The sequence below is a fragment of the Mesoplodon bidens genome (genome assembly GCF_964165515.1).
Source record: "Mesoplodon bidens genome assembly, chromosome: 7".
NCBI classification, from domain to species: Eukaryota; Metazoa; Chordata; class Mammalia; order Artiodactyla; family Ziphiidae; genus Mesoplodon; species Mesoplodon bidens.
This window is the reverse complement of record NC_138164.1, coordinates 17,977,975-17,996,019: the sequence shown is the minus strand read 5'-3', so window position 1 is coordinate 17,996,019 and position 18,045 is coordinate 17,977,975. Positions and strand designations below refer to the sequence as shown.

The window sequence follows — 18,045 nt, the reverse complement described above, 5'->3', positions numbered from 1 at the left end:
CAGACCAACCCTCACTCTGCTAGACACACAGCTAATTAGGAGCAGGGTCTGCCTGGGCCTCTCCTTCCCTGGGGTTGGATGGGGCTGGCGGCTGGGGACCGGCCAGTCTGCACAGCCCCGGCAGCGAGGGCGCGGGCAGGTGCCAGGAACTCAGGAATCTGCTCATCCCCGGATCTGCACGGGGATGGAGGCTCTCCTCTGAGCCCAGGGCAGGGCCCCCTGGAGTGGCTCTGCTCTTTGAGCTTCCTCCATCCTACCCCTCCGATGGAAGCGCTCCCACCCACCCGTCTACACCCTCGGATCATCTTGCAAACCTTCCACCCGTGAGAGAGCCCGCCAGGGAGCAGACTGCAGCGTCCTCTCCCCACAGAGTCTTAAAAACCCTTCAGAGCCATTAGAAGAGATGAGAATGTATGTGGGTGCAGGGGCTTGCGTTCGAGAAGGAGGAGGTTTGGTTAGCGGCCTGAGGAGGGGAGAGAGGGAAGAGAGTAAAATATCATTTGAAAGAGGAAGTGAAGGCACAGGCATGCAAGTCTATAACGAGAAGGACAATTTATGCCCAGGCACGAGCGCAGTTTGACATGGGGATAATGAAAAAACGTAGGTCATTGTGGATGACTTAAACCTTCAGCTGAAGAAAATGTATGAAATGCAGAGGACATTACACGGTTGGCAGCCCCGCACATCTGCAGAGGGACAAGTGAAATACAGTGGGCCATCCTTTACCATAAACTATGGCTGTTGGAGATGCAGCCCAGAGAAATTGTAATTACAGTGACAAGACGAATCAGCGATATTTAAATATTCATGAACGAAGTCTGGGGTGATCAATCTGTCTTTATTGTCTGTGCCTTCACTCCTGTAATAAATAAGTAGCTGAAGTCCTCACCTTTCATCCCCACAAAGCCCCCACTTCGGGTACAAAGGGAAAGATGGTTAATCCCCACACCCCAGCCTCAGAAAGGAGGCTGCTGGGCATGGATTCCAGGCCGGGGAAAGGCAGTTCTCCCCAAGTTTCATATACTGACATTTCCCGAGCGTCTGCTTAGGGTTTACTCTGTGTTGCGTGCTGAGGCTACAGGGATGAACAAGGTTCCCTTGTTGCCCTCACGGTGCTTCTGGTCTGTGGGCACGGTGGGTGTCACAGCAGATTCAACACAGCATGGCAGTTAGCAGTCCGGTAAGTATCCAGTGTCCGGATTCTGGAACCAGATCTGAATCCCAGCTCAGCCCCTTATTAGCTCTTTGACCTTAGGGACCATGTTTAAGCATCTCTGAACATCTCATTTTTCTCTTCTGTAAAATGAGAATGATACTGTCTTTCTTGTAAGGTTGTTGTGATGATTCCGTGATATGATTGATCCATGTGAAGTTCTTAGCACAGTAGTGAGCACTCAACAAATGTGGGCCATTTTAATTAGAAATTGCCATAAAAATTGTACTACTACTACTACTAAAAGGACGAAATGCTGGACATTTCTTCTCTCTGGGGACAGAGGAGAAAGTGACTCAATTTGCCTGAGCAGGGGACAGTGGGAATAGCGCTAAAGGGAAACTTCCAAACCGTGGTGACACGTGAGCTGGCCTTTGATGGGTGACTAGGAGTTCACCAAGGAGAGAAGAGGAAATCACGCAGAAAAAAACGGTTGCATAAGCCTGTGGAGGAGGCACAGAGCAGAAGGAATTGGGGGGACAGTGAGAAATTGGAGGGACTTTTTTGAGGGTAGGGGAGTCAGGCTGGAATGGCTTTTGCCCCTGACCTAGAGGAAAGGAAGCTGGGGGAAGGGTCTCGAAGCCCCTGGGTCTGCTCTGCCCTCAGGGGACCTGCTTTCTGGTGGCTCTGTTCATCTCTGAACCAAACGGGCTCTCTTTTCCCGAGACTGGCCCTTGAGGCGTGGATGGCCACTGGGCCACGGTAAAGTATGGACACTTACTCCCTGAGGTAATTGCTCCCTGTTGATGCTAAGGGGCTGGCAGGGGTGGAGGGTCCCTCAGTCGTCTCTGGAGGTGGCGACTACAGGCAGCCTCATCCTCCCGGCGCACTGAACCTGCCCTACTGTCCGCTGAAGAGGGGGCCGGGGGAGGCAGGGGCCTGATCCAGCCCCTTATCCCCACAGGTGACCACCCGTACGAGTGTGAGTTCTGTGGCAGCTGCTTCCGGGATGAGAGCACACTCAAGAGCCACAAGCGCATCCACACGGGCGAGAAACCCTATGAGTGCAATGGCTGCGGCAAGAAGTTCAGCCTCAAGCACCAGCTGGAGACACACTATCGCGTGCACACAGGTACCGGGGACACACAGCTGGCCCCGGGGCGGGGGGTGGGCAGGGGCAGGTGGGTCCGCAGAGGAGCCCGGGTGCCCATGGTCCCAGGCTGAACCGAAGAGTGGAACAGCTTCTGCTAAGGGTTAGTACGGTGACCTGAGTGCCACTTCCTCCCTGCAAGGGCGAGGCCGACTTTGCTAATCAATCACAGCACTCCTTCCAGGAGCCCAGACTAGCCTTCCGGGCGGCCATACCAAGAGCTCACAGAGGACATCCATTCCTGAATCCTGAGTTGGGGGTCGGTTGGCCTGATGACCTGACAGTGAAGACTAAGGCGATTTCATGTGACTTGAGGGTTACAGAAAGAACTAGGCGACGTTAAGTTAGGGTGTGGTGAAGGTTGGGAAAAATGGTACGTTAGACTGAGTTCGGTTCAGCGATTAGAGAAGCAGTTGGATTTACTAATCCCTCTACATGTATAATATTTGACCATTTCAAAGGGCCTTCATGTTCCTTTTTACCTAAAAGAAATGTGAGCAACTGTTTTCTTGGGGCCTGAGGACAGAACAGGTGGAAGTGGTCCCGATATCCAGAGTTGCCAGAGTTGGGGGCAGTGGATGCTGGAGCCGGCCCGAGCCTGCCTGGGAAAGCCATCGTGCCTATCTCTTTCCAGCCCCGTATTCTGTGTTATCACCTTGGTTGCTTAAAATTGGCTACAGGGGGAGGGTTCACAACATGGCCATCAGCAAATGCTACAAAATCAGGGCTTTTTGGAGAGCCAGTTGTTAAACATTTACAGCACACTGCCAGTTGGGGGGTAGATATTCAGAAGGACTTCCTGTGAGGGTGAGACATAGTGGAAGGTAGTGGAATGCGGCCAAGTAGGAAGGCTCCCCTGATCAGGGGAAACAGCTGCCTGAGCAGAGAAATGGGGAGAGGTGATCAGACAGGTCCTGCTGGCCCAGGGGAGAGAGTGTGTTTTCCCGGGAGGGGAGGTGGACAGAGGGAGCAGTAAGCAGAGGACACATGTTGTCATAGCTCTGCTTTGGGCCACAAGGAGAGGATGGGGTGCTCGTTGCTGACAACTAGAGTGACCCCCAGGATTTCCCAGAGCCCCTTGTCAGAGATGTGACCTGGCAGGTGTATCATTAAGTGCGCTGGCGCTGACTATTGTAAATAGCTGGTCGATAGTTAGATCACTCTGGCTGTTCATTACTTTGTTATTTGCGGGGGCCTCTGCACGGAGGAGTATCGATAGCAAGATGGCTGGCCAGTTAATACTGTATCAGAACAAGGTTCCCTCACATCCCCTGCTCAGCTCCAGGGAACTGTAACAGAGGGTGGGCGAGTCGCAGCTTGGGTCTGGCCATGCACTCCCAGGTTCTCTGTCCCTCCACCATTCTGGCCCCAAAGGGGAAGGCAGGGTCCAGGGCAGGCTCTAGAGCCTTAGAGGAGTAGCCATTCCCAGGTGTAGCATGTTTGCAGGATGGGGTCCCCTCAGTTTTACCCCACCTCTGTTCCCCATCATCTGTAGCCCTGTAAGGACTCCATCCCCTTGCTCCCCTTGAAGGAACTGTGTGCTGAAGAGCCATCCCTAAGCATTTGAGAGGCCTCGCGGGCCCTTTTCTAGACCTCCCTTTCCTTTCTTAGGAAGGGGAGAGTCCGTGCCCCTGAGAGAGTTGAGAATAAGTCCAGGGGCTGGAGCTGGCCCACATCATGGCCACTAGCTACATGTGGCTATTTACTTTAGTTACAGTGAACAAGATTGAGAATGTAATCCATTGGAAACTAACACACCATTGTAAATCAACTATACTTCAGTTAAAAAAGAAAAAAAAAAAGAATGTAGTTCCCAGTCGCACTCAGGATCCAGATGTGACTGGCGGCTGCCACACTGGATGGTGCATCCATTGCCGTGGAGAGTGCTGACCTAGAGGGACGGGAGTCTCCAGCAAGCCCGAGGGGGCGCTGAGGGCGCAGAACATCCCTGGGGCGGCTCTCACAGCCCCCTCCCTCTGTCCTGGCCTTCTCCTGCCCTCCCCCCACAGGTGAGAAGCCCTTTGAGTGTAAGCTGTGCCACCAGCGTTCCCGGGACTACTCGGCCATGATCAAGCACCTGCGAACGCACAACGGCGCCTCGCCCTACCAGTGCACCATCTGCACGGAGTACTGCCCCAGCCTGTCCTCCATGCAGAAGCACATGAAGGGCCACAAGCCCGAGGAGATCCCGCCCGACTGGAGGATAGAGAAGACTTACCTCTACCTGTGCTACGTGTGAGGCGCCTGCGGCGGGGGCAGCGGGGGACAAGAGGAGTAGAGACGGAGCGGGATGACGTCCAGGAGGACCGAGCAGAAAACACAACAAAAAACAAACAAACAAGAAACAACAAAGAAGAGAGAGGGAGAGAAGGAAAAGGAAACCTGGGAGCTGTCGGGCTCTGGGTTCTCTCTGGGGCTCCAGGTGACCTGGATGCCTGGCTGAGCCCCTCCCCTTGGGCCTCCATCCCTCCTTTCCTGGCTGGAGCTTGGCCTGCTCTTCTTGGATGGGGGTGGAGGGGCTTTTGTTCAGCTCGGATAGTGGGATGTTCTTCTCTTCCCTCCGCCCAGATCCTCCTTTTGTGTCCAGAAATGGAGACTTTGAAGGGGGGAGGGCTCCTCCCATCAGAGCCAAACCACCTCTGCCTGCCGTGCTCTCACTGACCCCTCGGGAGGTGGGGGCTGAGGGGTGGGTGGGCTGGGGGTACAGAAAGGGGGCCTGCAGATGCTGGGGCTGGGCGGGCTCACTGGCTGACACAGACGATGGCAGCTCTAGCTTGCTGGGGGCCGACTGGGCCGGGAGGGGTTCTCCTGCTTTTCCCGTCGCTCAGTTCATCTGTTGCTTTCTTCCGCTCCGCCATACCTGGGTGCCCCCTCATGGTCTTCAGGAGCCTCAGGGCTCTCAGCCCCTCCCCCAGCTCCTGGCTGCCCGGCTCCCCTTGACTCCTGTCCTCCCAGCCCCCCATGGATCCGGGTGTCTCCCTCATCCTCCAGCTCCCTGTTGGGGAAACTGTGTCTGACTCCAGAGCCCCCACTTGCACCCTCAGCTTTCTGAGAACACAGACGAAGTCAATGGAAGGGCCCATCCCGGTCCAGCCCTGTCCTAAGCCAGATTCCTGCTGAGCTGCTTTTGCTTCCCAAATGGAAAAAGGAAACAACTAAATACACACTATCCCACCATACTAACACACACAAACGCAAACCCCCTGCGGCCCTCCTCAGCCCCTAGGAGGAGGGATCCATCAAAGGGCTCATTGCCCATGGAGGGACGTGGATGTCCGTCTCCAGAGCTGCCCTACACCTGGAGGGGGACCCCTGCCCCGGGAGGGTGTCGGTGAGTCGTGCCGGGGACCCTTTGAACACATGGGACCCCAGACCTGGTGAGCTCCGTGGGAAAACCCAGGTCCAGAGGGCGGTACAGAATTCCTGGCTCCCAGGGCCCCCCAGTCCACGGGGAGGAGGTGGGGGAGAAGGAGTTGAGAGCGCTTTGCCTCGTGTTATGTTTCGCTTCTTTTCCGTGTCCTCTGTTCACCTGTTAGCACATTGTACTTGAATTACCTCAGTTTTTTGTGACCTCATGAGCTTTTTTGACCCCTGCCTGTATCTCTTTTTTGGTTGGGGGTTGGAAGGATGGGGAGAGCGTGCTTTTCTGTCTCTTGTGTAAGTTAATGGCGAGTTTAATGGGCTTCAGCTGGCCAAGGCCCTCCCCGTGTCCCCTAGCGATGAGCCTCCCAGCTGCAGGGGGCCGTGCGGAAGGGGCTGAGTACTCAGGATCGGGATGGGAGGCCCAGGCAGAAGGTGGGAGCCTGCCGGGGACGGACGGGGTGCTGGGGGCCCGGCAGGATCACAGCCGGCTCGGCCCAGGCGTGATGTCATCCTGCCCAAAACACTCTGGAGAGAATCCCACCTTTCTTACGGTTTGCTGGGTCGTCCGGGTCTGGGGGCCTGTGTTCTTCAGAGCCCTGCAAAGGCGTGACCCCACCTCTGTGTGCATCAGCATTGCCCAAACTGGTCTCTTTTCAGGGCTGGTTGGGGACAAGCCGGCCTGGGTGTTGTTGCGATGGGGCGGGGGTGTTGTTTTTCTAAAAGCTACCTCTTAGGTTTGTCCAGTTCTTTGGTTCCCTTCACGCCTCCCATCCTGCTGCCCTGCTTCCCCCCGCTTCTCCCAGCCTCCCCTCCCCGAATTTTTGGAAAGCACATTTGCAATATTTGTGTTCGCTTTGGGACGGGTCCTCCCGTCTCATCTCATGCTTTATTTGTAAGAGTTGTGGGTTGTTTTTTTTTTTTTTTTTTCTCTTTCCTTTCTCTCTCTGAGAAAGTTGTGGCTGCGTTTTTATCTTAGGTTTTAAAAAGTGGTTTAGGGAAGCGGTTTTGGGGAGAAGGGTTGTGAGGCATACAGGGAAGTCGGAGGGATGGGTGCTGCTGTGACCACCCCCCTGTCCCTCGGCCCCGACCCTCCCGCCCTCCCCTGTAGTCTCGCCCACCAAATCTGAAGGCCTTAAAAGTTGTGTGTTGGGGGGATATGGACTGGGGGGGACTGGGTCACTAGACCGTTGATTGGGGATGATAATGTAGGGAGGATGCTATTTTGCAACTATAATAATGACTTAGTGCTTTGGAAAGAAAAAAAAAAGTTAAACTTGAAATATGTAACTAGAGCAGTTGTCATGTTTATAATGTGAAAAGAGTGGAATCATTGGGGGAGGGGCAGTCTGTAAGAAATCTCTGTGCACTATTGCCGCCTCCCCCAATCTGGGAAGAAGGGGGACAGGCTGGCCCTCAGGGGATCTGTAAATCCCAGAAAACAGTATTTGAACAGCAACATGTCATTCAACTTCGGTGGGGAAGGAAAAAAAAAAATCAAACTATTCCATAGACCTAGCTGACCCCTCTCCGTCTCCCCTACCCTTCCCACACAGCCGGGTCTCCTCCGCTGTTCGTAAAAGCTGAGAGGGTTGAGCTAATATTTACAAATTGTAATATTTTTGTAATATTTGTTAGTTCCTTCATCAGTTCTACCGGACCTTGCCCTTTCCTTTTGTAATGTGAATAGGAAAAAACAAAAAAAACAAAAAAAAATTCACCACCACCACCAACAAAATATCCCTTTGTACGTGCGTGTGTGTGCGTGTGCTTGTTGTGTGCGGTTGTGTGTTAAATCATGCAGTATTGTTGTAATCTGGTGTTGCAGCGCTGGATGGTACCTAATCAGCCCCTGCCCGCCCCTACCACCCTGGAGGGAGGGATCCTGGTCAAGGGAGAGAGGGTCGGGGCATGGGGTCTCTGAAGGATGCGGAGTGGGGAGACCTCTGTACCGGACTCTCCCCTCCTCTCCCATGAAGCCCCGGACACCCTGAAGAGATTCCAACATGTCTCTTTCCCAACTTCCTGCTCACAAAGACAAAAGAATTCTGACCTTGCCAAGGTGGCCAGGCCTAATGGCCAAGGTGAGGGTCAGAAATTATCTGGAGGCTTTAGATGTGTCTGCACAAAGAGGGCTAAGGAGACGAGGAGGGTGGAGACTGCTCTCTCCCCAGGTGAGATCCCTCTCCTTTGCCATCTGGCCCCTTGGTCACCCTGCTGCCTTTGGCTGTGGTACTGCTGACAACCCTACTTGCTACTGCCTTACCCAGCACAGTGAGCTTTCTCCAGCCTGGAAAGTCCAAGTGGATTAATAGTTCCTTTCCTATGTTCGGCTCCTATAAGCGTGTCCCTTAATGCTTTTGGTGACATTTCCCCCTCACTCATGTGCTCTTTCCCTATTCACTCCTTCACTCATTCAAAGCATTAAAATCCTATGTGTATATAGGATAGACAAATATATAGAGAGATATATATATAGCAAGAGAGAGATATAAAATAGTACATATCATTGCTGCTTTGGGCTGCTTTGGAGGAGGCCACGAATACGGGGAAGGGAGATCTGGGGTATAGGGGTGGGAAGGGAGGCTGGGGGACCCAGTGATTCCGTACAATCCAGGGATGCAACGCGGGCTTGTTTAATCTTTGTGCCTGAACAGTTTTTCCACGTTTAGAAAAGAAAAAAAAAGAAAACCTGCTGCAGTTTTTCACAAGTGTCTGGTACCCTTCCGGATGCTATTGGTACAACTGGCTGCTGGGGTGTTGAGGCCTTGGAGGGACGGGGCCCTTTGGCTCATCTCCTTACAGGGGAGTGACCAGTGGCGGGGGCAGCCTTCTGACTCTGGGGGGACTGGGGGAGATTTGTGGCCAATTCCCTGCAAGCCCAACGAGGGTGAGAGCTGGGGGCACGAGACATAGGACAGAAAAGGGGGGAAAGATCGGACTGTGTTCGTTCCTCCTAGGGCTATGTTAAATCTTTTTTCCCCTCCCATCTTGTTTCCTCCTTCCTGGAGCTTCATGGCGGCACTTAACCTGGATATTTCGGTAGGAGGGAAGAAGGCCAGACTATTCCTACGCAGTGAGGCTGATGGGTGGAGGAGAAAGGCACAGCCGACCAGGAGGAGTGCAAGACAGACCAGGGGAGTTGGGTCAGGGGAAAAGGGCTGGGGAGAGCGTGTTCAGGCCCCGCAGGCCTGTTAGCCTGAAGCCCCGCCTCCCTGAGTCCTTGGCATCCCAGTTTGCAGACAGGGTACCAGCCTCCTGGTGTGTGTCATAGGAGTTGTTCACATAGTGTTATGCATGATCTTTGTAAGGTTAAGAGGCCGTGGTGGTGCACCATGACATCCGACCCATATATATAAAGATAAATATATATATATATATATATGTATGTAAATTATAGCACTGAGGGCTCTGCTGCCCTGCTGGACCAAGCAAAACTAAGCCTTTTGGTTTGGGTATTATGTTTTGTTTTGTTATCTGTTTGTTTTCATGGCTTGTCTTCTGTCCTGACAGCACAAGTGCCAGTCCAATTGCTCTGTATTACAGAATAGTGTTTTTAATTAATTGATGTTCTAGTTCATGTCTACCTCAGCACCTCCTCTTAGCCTAATTTTAGGAGGTTGCCCAATTTTGTTTCTTCAATTTTACTGGTTACTTTTTGTACAAATCTCTCTCTCTCTCTCTCTCTCTCTCTCTTCTCTCTCTCCCTCCCTCCATCCCTCCTCCCTTCCCTCCCCTCTCACTTCTGTTTGTTTCATTCTCTCTTTCACTGTCCCCTTCTTCTTGCCCCCTCTGGCCCCAGCCCAGCCCTGCGACCCTGCATTGTGCTCGCCAGCCCTATCTGTCCTAGCCCAGAAGCAGTTCACCCGAACTTGTGCGGTCCTGGTTGCAGCTTTCCGCATCTGCCTTCGTTTCGTGTAGATTGATGCGTTTCTTTGTAATTTCAGTGTTTCTGACAAGGTTTAAAAAGAAAAAGAAAAAAAAATGAATTTACTGCTGCAGGTTTTTTTCTCTCTCCATGTGTCACTAAGTGAAGTTTGTGCCTTCTATAGCAAAGAGAATATTTTTTACATCCTACTAACAGTAGATTTTTTTGTAGTGAACATTTTTTGTATTTTTATTTATAAGTCTCATAAGAAAAATAGCAATGTTCAGTTGTATACCTTGAATCTGCAGTTAGAAGAGAATAAAGTTAATTCAGTTGTCTCTGGCTTGAAGTGTCCCCCCTTTTTAAAAAGTGCTTTGCCCCTTCTGCCTTTTCTTGGGTGGGGAGGATCCAAGATTTCTGTCTGGGGATGGGAAAGAGAATACATTACACCCCAGCCTCACTTATGTGGCACTTTTATGCCACATTTGTGAGGTGCATACCCACCTTCATGACATATTTATCAAATAAGTTTTAGTTTAAAAAATAGCATTAAATACACAAATAGCATTTGATCCTTGGTACAATGAACGTATGAAGCAGGCACTTGTCCATTTATCCCTTCAACATGGACGTTCATCCATTAACTTGCACAGTTACCGTCGTAAGCCATGGGAATACAGCAGGAATAGAGCAGACAACCCACTGCCCTCAGGAGCTGACATTCTAAGCCACTGGGTTGGAATGTTTGCTTAGGTTATAACGCATTCCGATCACACAGCTGGTGAGTAGCAGAACCTGCATCTAGATCTCTTGATTCCAAATCAGGTTCATTCTTTCCTGACTCCAGAGGCAGGGGGCTCCTGTCTGGTCTTTATTATACAGATGTTTTCTTCTTCTTCCTCTCAGCCAAGTGAGTTTCATCAGTTTCTCAACAAGAAGCTGCCACCCAGTTAAAGGTCCTTGGGTCTGGCAGCTGGGCCGAGTGCAGAAAGGAGATTGAGCTGGGGGTGCAAGCCCAGCATCACCACTCGCAGAATAAAACATTTGCACAAAATGTGATGGGCTCGACTCCTCCCACCCCGCCGTCTCAGGGCCCAGACTGCTTCTCTGGGTGTGTCCGCTTTCCTCTCCCTGGGGATGGGAGCATTGCCCTGCCGGTAAATGTAGCCGGAAAGCCAATTCCACCCAATCTCAGACACGCTGGCTCAACACCTCTGCCCAAGGCCGTCCGACCTGCTCAGCGCTGACCAGAATAATCAAAATAATCCGTCTCGACACCAAGACTTAGGAACACAGCAGGGAGTGTGGTGACGGCCCCTCCAGGGTGTGAAACCAGTGCCAGGCCTCAGGGGCCAGCCTGGCCTCCAGCATCATGCGGGAGTCACTGGGAGCCATCCTCCATGTGATACCCTCCGGGCACCAGCCTGCAGGGAGGCCCAATTCCCTGCCTAACCTGCCCGCTCTGGGCGCTGACTGGAAGAGGGGCCTTTCAGCCCCTGTGCTCTGGGACCCTGGGCTGGGGTCTATGTGACCCTAGGTTGTGAGCTGCAAAGCACCTGGGGCTACACTTGCCTCCCTGGACGGATGACGGTCCCTCTGCCGGGTGGCTGCTCTGTCCTGCTGTACTTTCTTCTCTCCTCTCCTGGCCTCTCTGCTCTGGTCTGTCATTTTTCCTTCGCCTCGTCTCTCTCTGTTCCTCTCACCCAACCTTTCTCCCTTCTCTCCACTCCTCTCCCCTTCTCTCTCTCTCTCTCTCTCTCTCATTTCTCTTGGGGTTTTCTTTTGGCCTTTGTGTCTCTCCAGCGTTCTTTTCCTCTCCCCATATTTCTCATCTTGGAAAACAATCCTTTGCCCCAAATATATCTGGTTTGATTCTGAGCCTCTGCGCCATTCCTCCAAGCCATCCAGCCAGCCCTTTCTTCCCGGGGTCCCTGCTCGCTCCCCACGCCTCTTCACAGTCCCCTGCATCCCCTCCTCCCCGTCAGGCCTCAGCTTTCTCTTGACAGATGGGAGGGCAACGAGCGCTCCCTCTTTAAAACAACACTTAATCGCCGTTTTCTGTTCTTGGACATCAAAGCTGGGGCTTAGGCGCTGCGCTGGGGTCGCAGTGCGCGGTCTCTGAGGGAGAGGAGGTGAGTGAATAGGGGCCGGGCTGAATGGGCTTTGTGTGGCCGCTGGGGTCTGCCTGCTTTACATGCTCTTTGACCCAGATATGATCTCATGGAGAGAAAGGGGCCCTGGCCAGGCCAGCCTGAGAACGCTCCCTGGCCTGACTCAGTCCCCCAGCCCGCCCCCTGCCCACCCCCCGCCAGCCCAGGCGCAGCTGCCCTCTGCCCCAGTCCTCCGCGATGGGCAGCCTCCTCCAGGACCGGACTTGCCAAGAGGGCGCTCTGCTGGGGTCAGAGGAGGGGCCAGGCCGCCGAGGGAGGGGCTGCATCCCTCTTGGATGCGTCGCCAGGGACTTAGGTGGGACCCCGCCCAGGCCCACACAGAGGCGCAACGTCCCTTCCTGGCTGAGGCTCCTGGGGTTCTGGCGGGCACTGGGGCCACACGTATCAGCCTTAACTGCTCTCCTTCCGGCCGCTCTGAGGGGCCCCCCTCCCACCAGAGGTGGGAGAGCCAGGGGCAGAGCCAGTAGAGACTTGCTAAAGACTCCGGCAAGTTGCGGCAGGTGAGCAGACAGAGATGTCCAGCTGAGTCCAAGGCCACAGCCTTCTCCGTCCAGCTCAATACTGCCAGGGCTCACCACCCGGCTGCCCCAGAGCCCCTCACCACCCCCCCCACCAGGAAGGGGAGAGAACAGGAAGGTACTGACCCCAGGTGCTCTCCCTCCCTCTGTCCACCCTCTGCTTTGTGGCAGCCAGAGGGATTTCCCAGAAATGCAAATGGCATCATGTCACTCCTTTGATTAAAGTCCCTCATGACTCTTCAGATGGAATTCAGACTCCTGAACAAGGCTTACAAGACCCTCCACGATAAAACCCCCTGCCCACCATCCCAGCCTCATCTCAGGATCACCCCACCCCCCCGCAAGTGTCCTCAGCCACCCCCCACCCTGTGCTCCTGGCCGCAGATGGTTTCCGGACACCGAGCTCGTCCCCTGTGGGCCTTTGCGTGTGCTGTTTCCTCTTCTAGGAACTGCATCACCGCCACACACTCACCTCCCTTTGGTCTCACCTTCTCATTATTCAGGTCTCAGCGCAAACCCTAGTCTCTCAGAGAAGCTTCCCCTGGTCGCCCTGAGGCTGAATTTGGTGCCCCTCTGGTCCCATTGTCCTAGTGCACTGTGATCATCCACTTTCTTAACTGTCACCATTAACCCAACATTAAGTTCCCTGAGAGCAGGAATTGTGTGTTGTGTATCTTCATATTCCCAGAGCCTAGCGCTGTCTGGCACACAGTCGGTACCCAATAAATCTTTGTTGAATAAACAGATGGGAGAAAGACGGGGAGAAGGAGGGAAGGAGAGTCAGTTAGCATCAGGGGTTGAGGTCGGAGTTGCCAGGGACGGTGGAACTGGGTAAGTAGGTGCCCATCACCTGCCACCCAGGCACCTCCACGTGTGCATGTCACTGGCTGCGTACGGACCTCAGCAGAGGCGGCCCTGCTTCCCCTCACACGTGCCCATGTCAGTTCATAGAGACGCCTGAACTGTGATTGTCACGTGCAAAGGGAGGAGCCACCAGCCCAGGATAGCGGCGCATCTCAGGCAGGGTGCTGCCTGGGCATCGCTGTGTGTGTACGGGAGTGTGTGTGTGTGTGTGTGTGCACGTGTACACGCGTGTGTAGACACCTGGTCCCCGGCCATGATGGGGGGCCATCCCCCAGCTCTCTCTGTGGCTCTGGACCCCGCCATCCCCACCCCCAGCCCTTGGCCCTGGTGGGCTGACAGGAGGGTGGGCTCGTCTCTGGGCTATGTTTTCTGCTCTCCCGGGGGCGTCTCAGTGAAAGTGAACTCACTCATTTAAACCTGACTCTGCAGCCCCCTGCAGCGCTAATTACCCTGTAGTTCTAAACTGATGGCCGTACACTAAGCTTAAGCCCTCCTTTACTTATTTACTGACTACATTAATAGCAAAGCTGCTGCTCACGACGTTCTTCCGCCTCTCCCCAGGGGGCGGGTGCAGAGATGCAGCCTGGCACCCAGCCCCCAAGTCTGTCCCCTCATGGAGCCCCCGGGGCTGGACAACAAGGAGAAAGTCATGGCCTTCGCCCTACATACTCCCTGACCCAAGGGAGAGGCTCCTTCTTTGGTTCTGATTCTTCAATAGGGCAGGAGCACTCGACACCCCTCCACTCACCCCCAGAGGGATCTGCTATTTGGGGGACTCTTGGAAGCCTCCCTTCTGTCTTCACAGCTCCTGTGAGGTGCTGAGCACTGGCCACATTTTACAGATGGGTAAACTGAGGCTGTGACTCTAAGCAGTCGGCGGTGAAGGTGGGGCTTGAAGCCAAGACTTCTCATTCCATCAGCTCTGTTCTTTCCTCTCCACCAGGCTGCCTGTCCAGAAGATGTCCTCCCCTGGTGGTCCCAACCCACCCAGGTTTGACAATTTCCGTTCAGTTGTATGTTCTCACGGCTTCAACTCCTTGTAATGAGGCGGGAAGTCCTGTGTTGAATCAAAGCCTCTATCTCCCGGCTTTTTCTGCCTCGTTCACATTCCTGCCAGAATTTGCCGGGAACTTGGGCACGAGAGCCTTTCCTTCACTCTCAGTAGCCTTTCCCAGGGCAGACCTAAGTCCAGTCTCGGCCACAGGCCCATCCCCTCCACCACTCACACCTGGGCAGGTCTGGAGGGCGGGGCCAGCTGCAGGCTTCTGCAAGGTAGTGTCACCATGCTGCCTGGCACTGTCTGCTTCTCTGAGTGCCCTCAAGTCCCATGAGGTAGAGCTGGGCCCTGGCCTTGGGGCCTGGCAGCATTTTGAAGACCAGATGGGCCCCATCAGGGTGCAGCATATGGCCCCGTGGAATCAAGGATCCAGCTCTGCTCTGACTGACAGCGTGATGGCTGCTGTGCTGGGCACCCCCTAAGGATCAGGGGCAGCTGAGTTCTGGCTGAAAGAACCTGATGTCGAGAGTCAAGAGAACCTGAGTCTGAGGCCAGTCTGCCATTCACTGTGTGACCTTGACTGTAACTCAAAACTGCTCTGAGGTCCCTTTTCCTCAACTGTAAACTGGGGTACAGTAATGCCTGCCCTGTCTACCTTCAGGACATTGTCAGCTGAAGCAGGCATGTGAATCAGCTTTCTAAACGTCACAGTGCTATAAAATGAAAGTAATAAATTGGCGGGGTAGGTGGACAGGCTCAGGGCTGGCCTGAAATGGGGTGCCGGTGGCCTAGACATTCATTTCCAGGGCTGGAGGGAGCCCTCATAACCAGGACCCAGGAGCCTCTGCTGGCATCACTGGGACTCTGTCACCACCTAGTGGACACTAGCTGCAGGGTGCCTCTACCGCTCTGGCAGGTCTGGAAAGGCGCTGGGAAAGCACATCCCCTTGTAAGGGACTTTGGTTCCTTTGGGGTCCCTGCTATACCAGGTCGGGCTGTGTGAGGGGAAAGTGTGGTCCAGGTTTGCGCCAGAAAAGAACCACCTTAAACTACTTGGGAGGAAGTTCACTTGCACTTTCCAGAAGTTCTCGTGAGTCGATGTTTCTATCCTGACCCTTTTTCTCCCAGCTGTGCCCCTACTGACCAACTGGCCTTGTCAAATCCTGCTCTTCCCATCCCAAAAGGCTGGATGGGAAGATGCTGCCAGCCATCCCAAACCCCAGGGATCCACGGGGCCTCGTCTTACACTGAAGGAAGATCAGCCTCCGGGAAATCCAACTCCTCAAAAGCTTTGCTACTGGGAGAGAGGCAGGCAGGCCAAGGGAGGGGTGCACAGGAGCTCAGGCGGCCCCAGGTCCATCCCTGAGGGCCTGGGAGGTGGCAGCAGGAGGCAGGGGCAATGGGACCAACTCTTACTTCCTGAGAACCTTCAGAGAGCCTAGGAAAGCCACAATGGAGGGCTGCTAAAGTCAGCTCCTGTCTCTAACTAGAACTTCCCTTTTAATACAGCAGGTGAGCCCATGCCTGTACCCAAACCCTCCACAGAATTCTCCAGGAGGCAGTGGACTCTCCCATGCCTTGGACATTTGGGTCTACAAATGATTTGACTGGAAGTGGTCTTAGGCTGGGTCATTTTGTCTCTCTCCATGCCTCTTGGCACCTCTGGCCATCTCAAATGGATTCAACTGAATGGTTTGGAAGACCCTTCCCAACGCTAAGCTTCTAAGATTCTATGACTCTTGCCAACTGGAAAGATCCTCAGAGCAAAGGATACCTCTGGCTCCACGTCACCTGTTAGCACTTGTTTAAGAAGCAGCATTTCACTTGAGTTTCTCCCTCCACCTGGGTCAGTGTGAGGGCCAGCATAGAGTGAGATTCTAGTGACACTAGGTGGTGAGAAGGGGGAAATGCATGCATGATGGTTGGTCTGATGGGCAGAGAAAGGAAAAGGCTCTTCCTAATAAATCCCCATCTGGGAAGGGAGGAAGCCACAAAGTGGCGGGAGTAGGGCTGGGGGTGGGGATTGGACCATGCAAGTTTAATTTGATTGATATCCACCTTATTCTCAGAAATCTCTTTCCATTTAGCCTTCTTCCTTAACGCTGGTGATCCCAAGCCCTGGCACTTGACCTTTCCCTTAATTCCTGGGAGCACAGCTGAGACCAGCCTGGAACATTGAAATTAGATTTCTCTGAAGTCTCAAGGACAACGAAAGAAAATAAGCACCAAGAGCAACACAACATTAGCCCAGATCTCTGCCTGCCCACCTGCCCGCCTGCCCGCCTGCCTGCCTGCCTGCCCGCCTGCCCGCCTGCCTTCATGAGACCAGGCCATCTTTAACCCCTATGACCAAGAAGCCTAATAACGTGAGACCCAGAGTGACGTGTCTGGTGGATTCTCTGTCCATCCTCCTATCGAAGGTCAACTGCTCCTCCTGGCCTCTGGGTCCCATCCTCCCTATCTTTCCAAACTCTTTGCTTCCATACTTTTCTCCCTTCGGCATCCATTTCTCCCTTTCAACCAAAGTATTCCCATCAGCTTTACAAATACCTGCCATTTTAACAAACTTTCCCTGACCCAATGTCCCTCTTCAGTTAACACCCAAATCCTCCTTCTTTGAACAGCAAAATTCTACAGACAGCTGTCTATACACATTGTCCTCTTTCATTTTTCTTACAACCTTTTCTGATCTGGGTTTTATCTCTTTTACTCCATTGAAATTGTCCTATCAAGGTCATCAGTGGCTCCATCTTCCAAAATATTGATACCATGGCTACTTTGCTGTCTTCACTTTGCTTGATCTCTCAGCAGCTTTCTAGATCCCTGGCTCCTTTTGGAAACGCTTACTCTCCTGGTTTTATCCCCTACCCTAAGGGCTGCTACTTCTCAGTCTCATTGGCTGGCTTCTTCATCTTCCTCTACTGAACTTTGGATATTATATTAGACTATCTCCGAATGCTTCCCTGATCCTCTGACCTTAACTATATACTTCTCCCTGTGGTGTCTACTTCTGTCACTTTTATATGTGCTAATGACTCCCGAATTTTTCTCTCTCGTCTTGAGTTTTCCACTGAGTTCCAGACTCAGCTGCTTAGCTGACACATACATTTTACTGTCGAGCAGGCGTCTCAAACGTACCATGCCTTTTTCAGAAGCCCTGTCCACACACATCCATGCCTGTCTCTTCCATTGGGTATGTAGGATAATGCTAGCTGCTATAACAAACAGATCCAAAGTACACAATGCCTCAAATATAATAGAAGTTTATTTCTCACTCCTTCAGCTATCCAAGGTAGATGTTTTTGGTTGACAGGTGGCTCTTCTCTACATCCTGTGGTTCTGCCATCCCTGGAGGCCCTGTCATCGTCTTCATCTTCCAGAAGAAGGGGAGACAGAGTTTGAAGGGGACGTGCCTGCTTTTTAAAAACCTTGGCCCAGCAATGATATGTATCTTTCCTGCTTTCGTTCCCTTGGATTGTACTCTCCATCCCATGGCCACATCTAACTGCAAGGGGGACAGAAAATGTCTTCCAGCTACATTCAGAGGAAGGAGAGATTGAGTGTTGGTGAAGAACTAGCAATTTCTGCCACAGTCTGTCCTTCTGGCCACCAAATATCTGTTTACACTCTTCTTCCCACACTTGGAACATACTCACTCCCAAAGAGAAATAACCCCAAATTCCATCCTGTCATTGTATCTGTTTCAAAATTTATGGGTCTCTGGGTGATGCGCAATCCTCACCATCAGCTCTTTGAATGAAAAGCAAGTTACCTGTATCCCACCCCCATCCACGGTACACAGCTATCATAAATGACAACGGTCCATGCTGGGCAGTGTGGAAACATTTGGTAAAACCACTTTCTGCAGTAATCAGTTTTCTGCCCTTTCTTGGTATAAATGAAGGTTATATTTCTCTTGCAGTTAGGTGTGGCCAGGTGACTCATTTCTAACAATCATGTGAGC

General features: G+C 52.9%; 1 protein-coding gene across 7 annotated transcripts in view; it reads left to right on the top strand.

Moving 5' to 3' along the window:
- ZBTB16 (zinc finger and BTB domain containing 16) overlaps positions 1-4,967 on the top strand; it is a 194,182-nt gene extending 189,215 nt beyond the window's left edge. For all 7 annotated transcript variants that reach the window (XM_081240187.1, XM_081240186.1, XM_081240184.1 and 4 more), the window contains 2 exons: positions 2,118-2,285; positions 4,313-4,967. In XM_081240187.1, coding sequence (XP_081096313.1) covers positions 2,118-2,285; positions 4,313-4,542 — 398 coding nt within the window. In that variant the 3' untranslated portion in view covers positions 4,543-4,967. The remainder of the gene's footprint in view (positions 1-2,117; positions 2,286-4,312) is intronic.
- Positions 4,968-18,045: the final 13,078 nt, after the last annotated feature.